The sequence below is a fragment of the Abrus precatorius genome, unplaced genomic scaffold (genome assembly GCF_003935025.1).
Source record: "Abrus precatorius isolate BTA unplaced genomic scaffold, Abrus_2018 Scaffold5, whole genome shotgun sequence".
NCBI classification, from domain to species: Eukaryota; Viridiplantae; Streptophyta; class Magnoliopsida; order Fabales; family Fabaceae; genus Abrus; species Abrus precatorius.
In genome coordinates, this window is record NW_020874395.1 from 9,079,713 (window position 1) to 9,088,379 (window position 8,667).

Below are 8,667 nucleotides of genomic sequence, written 5' to 3' on the forward strand. Positions count from 1 at the left end.
TCTTTTCAAGTTATATTAATAAGTTTCATAATAAAAACTATGACAAATTGTCATGAATAAAGAGTTCATTAAATACATAATTGAGTTGTTTATCCACACGTCAACTATATGAATAAAACAGACATTTGTGGCTACAAATGACTATAATAATCTTGGTTGAAGTGATTATTTGAATTCCTCACCTATTCAGATACCTGGTTAATCCTTTATAAATTATATGACACACTTGGCTCGTGTATTAGTAGTAATTAGAACTTGAAAGACAGAAAACTATAACACAAGTTGCATTATATTCACCAAAATAAATCCTCAGGTCCTCAACCAACAACCATGAATAACCAGGTCTTAGTGAAGACAGACGACTCATAAAAATTCAATCAAATTAAAGGAAATATCTTTTGTTCATCAATTAGCTGACCAAAAACGACATCCAAAGTATAATCCCACACCATAATTTATATAACACTGATCCATAAAATACACTAATATTCCCATTTCTTCAACTCCATGCCATCAGGAGGACTTCCCTCAACCTTCTTGGATCCCACTTCTTTCCAGTTTGTAGAAAGCACTGTTCCATTAGACTCCACCTACAACAAAATTGAACAGAAATCAGATGCAGCGTATACAGAAGTATGCAACAAACACCACCTCCAATCCTTTCGTCACTGGGGATCATAATAACACGACAATGTTTTGCCAGAAATCATGTCGTAAATGATGTAAGCAACAGTGTGTGGTGTTAACAAAATTTGCTGGCATTCCCCAAATGAGGAGGAATTAAAAATTGGCACCTACGATAACCAGTATTGAAGATAGAAAATGTAATCTTACAAATGACTTTTTCATTGCTCTTCTAGTATCCTCATCTGCATCTTGATATATTTCCCGGAAAAATTTGTTCAATGCCGCATCGCCATCAAGCTTTTCATCTTTCTCCTGAAACAAAGAATGTTAGGAGCAAGAAGTGCACTCACCGAAATACTAAGAATTAACACATTTTACATGGGCAGCAGACAAACCTCTTTCTTGACTTCAGCTTCAAGCTTATCCCAATCTACTCTTGTTGCTTTTGAGGATGGGTAAGAAGGTCTATGACTTCCAGTAACTGAAAAATTCGGGGAAAGAGATAAAGCATTATTGTACACAAATAACGATATAAATCGAGGGATAGATATAATTTAATGAATACATTTGCAAATAATCAGGTCCAACAGCAAGCATAATTCATTTCAAATCCCCAAACCCAGTACTCATGTTGACATAGAAAGCATTGACAAATCAAGTAACCATTGAATGTATTAAATGCACTGCTCCTTGCCATGCACAGGTTTTCACCAGTATTGTAGCTAGGGCCTCGTATACATAAAATGGAGTAAGAATATTTAGAGGGGGCATCTAACATATTGTAAAATGGTTTATTCTTCCAGAGCTCAAATTCGATGGCCTTTCTTAATGAAATTTTTGTCACACCTTTACCCTTCCGTCTTCAAATTTCTATTACCCCCTCTTTAACTTGAAAATTTTCCACTCTATCCTTACTTAAACCACCCAATAAAACTATATTTTACCTCACACCCTCTTCCACCAATTGAAGTCCTGTCTTTCTGGTTTCCCAATATCCATAGCATAGGGTAGGGGCCCACCTTGTATCTCACACCAGTTCATGGCGTGCAGGGATTTCACAGCCTTCTGTCCTCATAATGTATGCTCACAGCCTTCTACACACTCACAAATGCAAGTTCAGTCTTCTATCCTCACAATTCACAAATGCAAGTCCCCATCCGTTTCAATTTCAACCCAGTACTCTTGTTTCTGCAGTAGCCCATGGGCTACACCTGTTTTGCACTGTCTTGACCTGTTTTGGCAAGTTCCCAGTATCTAAAATCTATTTCCCACATCTTCCTGCTCTGTTTCAGCTTTAAGAATCTGTCAGCATTCCCAATTAAATCTTCTTTCAGAAAGGCTCTTAATTTTTAACATCATTTTTTATTTCCAAGCACAAGAATCTATAATCATCACCCCAAACTTGCCTGTTTTCTTGTGGTTCTTGTTATAATTAACTTATTATTAGTTATGCTTTAGATCATTGATAAATGATTAATTATTAGTATATGTGTGCTAAAAAATTATTTCTATTGTATCTGCTATGTTTGATATAGCAGATACAAATCACCACTATTTAGGTTTAACCACGGGGATACAAATTAGCAAGGGGCAAAATAGTTGATCATAATACTTCAATACAAACATCACAAAGAAAATGGAAACTATTGTTCCCAAGCCACCAAAAATGATAGAGTAGAGAAAACAGCTGAGAAAAATCTAGATAAATCTGAATTTACCTGAAGAAGCATTAACCCTCTGGACAACTGCAACGTCTCTGGTGAATTCTAGTGACGTCCAGTGAATAGGTTCTGCTTTCACAAGGCGAATTTCAATTTTGGTGGACAAAACTTCATACCGGCATCTGGAAGGTATGATCTGATCGGGGAAAAAAATCAACATGATATACAGAATAAGGCTAAGGTAAATAATATCGAGGAGTTTAAATGTGACTGTTCCAATTCATGGGGGCTTGAGACCAATGAAAATAGAATAATAAATGTGATACCCAAAATTATAGCTATAAACAGTATCCAAACTATACCAAAATTATAGTATAAGCCACACTATACCAAAATAAAGGCTGTCAAGCTTATTATACAGACAAAAATCTCTCATTCATACCTTTCCAAATAAGCGAGGTTGAAAAACATATGCATCTTCTCCAGGGACATTAATGCTAACACTAAGCTACAAAAGGAAAGAGTCAGAGCAGTAAGCTTAGAATGTGATCCATCAACTTGTCCCAACAAAACAAATGGAATTCTAATAAAAGCAAGCATAAGAAGCATTGACTAAATATCATTATAATATGAACCATACTATTTGTTCACCAAAGTCAACAGTAATGCTTTCCTTTGGGATTTTCTTTGCAAATATTGTTATAACCACCTCATCAGGTTTCTGGTAGAATTCATGCCTGCATATATTTGAGAAAACTCTCGTAAGGTACAACTAACCAATAATACATGGCATGGAACATTACAGACGCCAAACAGACTTATTTTCAAGTTCTCTCAATCAAATCCTATGTTGACAAACTGTAAAAACGTAAAAATAAAGATGCTGTGGGAACATTCTCTTGAAGTTCATAGACAGATATCAAACCATCCATGATATTTCATCTAACAGCTTAACATTTTACGATTATAGGTTCATGGCATGCTATGAAAGCCAACCTCCTTGACCAAGTGGTTTAGAGTTTGATCCTTAACACCCAACTACTCTAATACAATGCAGAATTTTGACACAAGGCTGGTTGGATTGTCGCTAGTGCATTGCCAACGCTTCAGGCCCAAGGGGCCACTGAATGAAGGTATGTGCTAAGAGATTAAATACAAAAAACTCATTCATTTGCCTTCACCCAAAATGTTAAACTTTTGGGATAATTAGTTCTTGACTCAACATCAATGTCTCTATAATCAATTGGTCAGATGTTAGATCTTGCCTCCCCTCATTTAAATAAAAGTTGAATTTCAGAAAGAGGTATGTTGGACTGCGCATTTTTCATGCTTCAAGCCGAAAAATGTAATGTGTTAGATATAGAACCATTCATGAACTTCATCAAATAGCTTAAGAACTTGTGAGAACTAATTTTCAACACACGAATAACAAATACTAAAAGATATGCACAACATATACAATGACAATAGCGCTCTAAATGTATAAAACAATAAGCCTAGCAATGGACATAAACAACCATTAAGCAGAATTTACCTATATTTAGGTTTAGTCACTGCCACAGTTGGCTTCTCTGGAAGATTGTCCTCTGGCTTAACATCTTTTGGAGTAACGTCCTGTGCTGCAGTCTTTTCCTGTATAGGTATGGTATAAGATTCTTCTGTTCAACACAATATATCCATCAAGCTTATGTCAGTTTCCTAGCCAAATATGACATATATCCACATTTTCCCTTTCAACAGTCAAGACACCATCATGAGTCAAATAAAACAATCTAAATGAACGAAGTAAACCTAAAACAATTAAGTTTCAGCAAATACAAGGAATTTCACCACAGAGAGAAAAAAGATCACCTGCAATGAGCTTATCACATTCTTTGATCAAATTATCAAATCTTGATTTGTCTGGAGACAATGAAGCACCCATCTCCAGAGCAGCCTTTGCAGTCTGGTATTCCTCAAGCTTCATGCATGCAGTACTGCAATTGAAACAACAAATCAAAAATTAAATCAAGATATCTAGTCCAACAGCACAGTTGAACAAGGATAGTCTCGTATCAAAATATAAAATATGATGAGATCAGATGATGCATTGGAAGCAATTTCAATCAACTTTAGCCACAGATATCCATGTTAAGATTCAACTATCACATAAAATAAAGATATACCAGTATCAATTTAAATTCGTTTGTAATATGAAAAATATATTATCATTTCTCCCCAACTGAATTCCTGCCTCCCATTATTCCTTGCCAGCTCAGCATTTGGTTATGCATAAGACTTGCGAACATGTATATTCTCTTTATTTCTTTGCTTGTAGTATATTGCCTCAGTAATAGGGTCATCCTTATTGGAATGGGATACCCCATTAAATTAGATGCCCATTGTCATAGTTATCTAATACACAACTCTCTTCAGGAACGGGTATGTGATAAGCTGTATGTTAGTACTTGGAAAATACAGTATGTGGGAGGGTATAGTTGGTAAGGAACTTCACATCACAGTACGTTTTTATTAATTATTTAAAATAAATACATTATAAGTTTTTAACTCATAATATTTAAAATATGTTCTCAAATTCTTTTATCTTTACCAGATTAGTAATGCATCATTTATATGTTATTAACTTCTCAAACTTTAACTTTTGACCATTAATTATTAATATTTTTCATTTGGACATTACTTTTTATTTTTCAGCATATATATGTGTGCAGTATAATCTAACATTTTTAACATTTGGTCATCCCATTATCCACTATCCTGCTATAGTGTTTTTGATGTCACTCAGTCACTCCACATCGCTGCTTGAGATTGACTACTATGCTAATTAGGTAATGAAGTGAGTTATAAAGTTTTCTGTTAGGTTACATCCTAGACAGTAAACCGCAAAAAGAAAAAACCCACAGTTTGGCCCAAGCTCAAGAAATATACAGATGTACCACCAACAAACAAAGACACTAGACCTGCAGCATGCTCTCTGCAACTTGAAGTCTCGAACTGAAAGAAACTTGACTTGTGCCTTTATTTGTCAATAATTTGACTTAGGGTAGTGAGAGGGAAAGATTTCAACCCTCCCTCCAATTTTATTAAAAAAAATTCCTAAAATCATTTTTTTTTCCAAAATGAGTTTTGTAACCCAAACCACTTTGTGGGTGCAACCCAGCTGTGCAGGAATCAGCAATGCAGCTCAGATTTGCAATTCATCCGATACTCGAGGGATTCACATGATTCAAGCTGCGATTCAAATTTGAAAACTAGTCTCCATGTGATTTATATTAAATTGGTTTCTTCGGAAATCCTTTCAAATCAAGATACAAATCTGATAGAGCCCAAGCCCGAAGGGGTAAACTTTTGGGTAAGCGCAATACGGGCCCAAGGATTTTGAGAGTTTATACTAGAAAGAAAAAAGGGACACGTGATAGCTAAGAGGCAGAGGAGGCGGTTATGCAAAAGGAAGATTCTATTGCAGCTGCAATGAGGGTTAAAAAAGGAACCAATGGTGGTGGGGAGGTGTGCAAAGAGAATTGAGAGAGTAACGGCCAGGGACATATGACCCACAGCACTGGCAGATTCCTCTTTTCCTCACTGCCGTCTAAATACCAAATTCTGAATTTTCATCAGAATCCATGCAATTATAACTACCATGCAAAGCAATACACCAATAACGATAATAAAGCCTTATCCCATTAGGTGTTAGACCGGGTAAAGAAGGAGGTTGTATTAAGATTTAGGCCCTTGGCAGTCAATGTAAATTCATCAAAACCCATACATAGATCAGTCACAGCAGTATTGTACAAAGTGTTAAGCAATAATTATAATAAAAACATAGGAACAGGAAAGGAAAAGACAAGGTAATGTTGTAATTACCCTTTGCGCAAATATGCTTTTGGCAGAGAAGGATTCAACTGAATTGCCTTGTTTGCATCCGCAACAGCCTCTGGACAAAAGCAAGAAATTTAGTTGCCAAAATTAGTAAAATGTTATAACTACATGTCTGTAGGCAACCATGAATATACATCCCAAATAACAAATAACATAAAAAAACACACAGAATATTTATCGTTACACACTTAACTAGGGACAAAGGATATTAACAAAGAATAATGTCCTAAACTCAAATAAATGAATAAACAAGCAGATCAAACAAAAGGATTCAATCAAAACAGGATGCCTTTATCACAACTCTATCTCAACTTACTAATCATGTTCATCTTGTACTTCATGACTTAATTTCTCAATTCTTATATTTACAACAAGGTGATTATCAAATTAAAGGAAGAGCCAAAGAATTTCAGATACTAAAATAAAAGATCGTGTTTTTTGTTGCTTACACCGTTCTTAGTTTTGATCATTGAAATTCATAAATTATTTCCATCCATTGCTGAAAATAAAATTCTTAAGTTTTCTTCTTCACCTTCATATATACCCTAAAAAGGTTGCAATAAACATACTACTGGTATTTCTTTTTACACCTAATCCTTAATTGAAATTTTTACTATAGACACAACATACATCCTGTTCCATTCAAACGTTCAAAATTCTACTAATTACCCTCGTGCAACAGGAGTTCACGGACTAGTTAAATAAAAATTCAGTAAAAGGCAAAGTAGGGCAAGTATTGTCCATGCTTCAAGCCAAGTATCTTTCACTAGAGAAGGCATCACGTTAAAGACACAAATACCGTACAGCACCCTCACAACCCAAGTTTCGTGAAGAGCCACTAATTTATAGTAAACAACCTCCACATGAAAAAATCCTCGATAAATATCATTTTTTTTTCTTTTTTCAGAAATAAAAAAGACATTAGAAGTATAAGCAAACCCATCTTTATCAAATTCCCATACTCCAACCAGATTCTATACCCAGAGGCAGAGTAGATGACACAATTGAACACAATTTCAGTTACAAACAAAAACCCAAATTTTTATACAAAACAAGCAAAAGGGTATTCGAAAAACAAAAACTTTTCGAAACATAAGAAGAATAAGAATAAGGGGTAGGTGAGGGCACCAGTGAAGTTTCCGAGTTTGATGTTGGCTTGTGCACGGTCCGCATAGAGTTCAGCTTTGTTTGGTTCGAGATCAATGGCCTGAGTAAGAAGTTCCACAGCGAGTTCGAAGTGATCTTCAACGAAAGCCTCTTTGGCTTTCACTTCAAGATCCGAAGCCATAGGAGACACAGAGAGAGAGAGAGAGAGAGAGAGAGGAAAAACGAAAAAAGAAGAAAAAGAAGGGTCTAGAAAGAGAAGCAAAGGGGGTTTGTGTGTGATTTGGACGAGAAATAAGAGGAATAGGAGAATATGATTGATTGACCTGAGAGAGATGAGAGGGTATTGTGAGAGAGAGAGTGCAAACTGAAGGGGAAGATAGTAGACTTTCACAAGTCTCCCAAAAAAACAATATATTATATTGTTAATATTATTAAGTTGTTTTGGATCTGGAAAAAAAAATACTATTAAGTTTTCCGTTCTATTTTTAAATTTAAATAAAATATAGATAAGAATAAGGTAAAGAGATCAGGTTTTGTAGTTGGCAAGAAAATTATGGAAATAAATTATTTGAATAAAGACATATTGTTTCTTATTTATTCATTTGATACTGTTAATATAAGACTTAAAAGTAGATTTTGAATTTAAATTGATTAAGATAGTAACAATTTTAAAATTAGATTTATCTAAAACTGATTTTCCATTTAGTGTAAAGAATCTAAAATTTTTAATAATATTACTTAAGAAGAATACAAAATAAATAAAAAAATTAAAGATAATAAAATTTATGTATTTTATGATAAATAAATTGATTTTTAATATTTATATCAGCAAAATAAATTGATTTTAAATTCTTAAAAATTTAAGAATAATTATTAAGATTTATAAAAAAAACTTAGAGAAAATAAATTTTCATAATAAAAGATTTCTCTTAATTTTTTATTTTCATACAATAAAAATATTTTATGCTGGATTTTAAATCTAGATGTTGCATTAATGTGATTTGGGATGTTTACAAAATACTGTGGCCGAGATCCAAACTTGGCCTTATATTTTAGTCAGGCTTTTCATAGTACGGACACACATCTAAATAATTATGTGCTGATTATAAAATATATAAATTTGATCATCGTAACTTACGAAGTCATACAAATTTATATATTTAAAATAATTTATAACAATACAATAAAAATTACGTTAAGTAGTATATTTAAAAATATATTATATATAGTGATTATCTTAAGTAAATAAATGTTATAATTTATCGTGAACTTTTAAAATATAAATTAATTTTTATATAATTTTTTATATTTAATTAATTAAAATATATAGTAAATATAATTTTTATACTAACTATTATAAAATTAACAAGTTTATTAACGTGATAATTTATAA

The 8,667-nt window shown here is 33.3% G+C and overlaps 1 protein-coding gene across 2 annotated transcripts; it reads right to left on the minus strand.

Annotated features, from left to right (window-relative positions):
- Positions 1–274: 274 nt before the first annotated feature.
- LOC113867187 (protein SGT1 homolog) lies at positions 275–7,665 on the minus strand. Of its 2 annotated transcripts, none has more exons than XM_027502301.1 (10): positions 7,296–7,665; positions 6,153–6,222; positions 4,140–4,264; positions 3,823–3,946; positions 2,929–3,025; positions 2,731–2,796; positions 2,346–2,484; positions 1,023–1,108; positions 835–939; positions 275–590 (listed from the first exon to the last, which is right to left on the minus strand). In XM_027502301.1, the coding sequence occupies exons 1-10, from the start codon at positions 7,453–7,455 to the stop codon at positions 483–485; spliced, it is 1,080 nt and encodes a 359-aa protein (XP_027358102.1). In that variant the 5' UTR covers positions 7,456–7,665; the 3' UTR covers positions 275–482. The 2 variants fall into 2 exon arrangements, with proteins under 2 accessions (XP_027358102.1, XP_027358103.1); XM_027502302.1 differs by having other exon boundaries at positions 2,998–3,025; positions 7,296–7,609.
- Between the last annotated feature and the right edge of the window lie 1,002 nt (positions 7,666–8,667).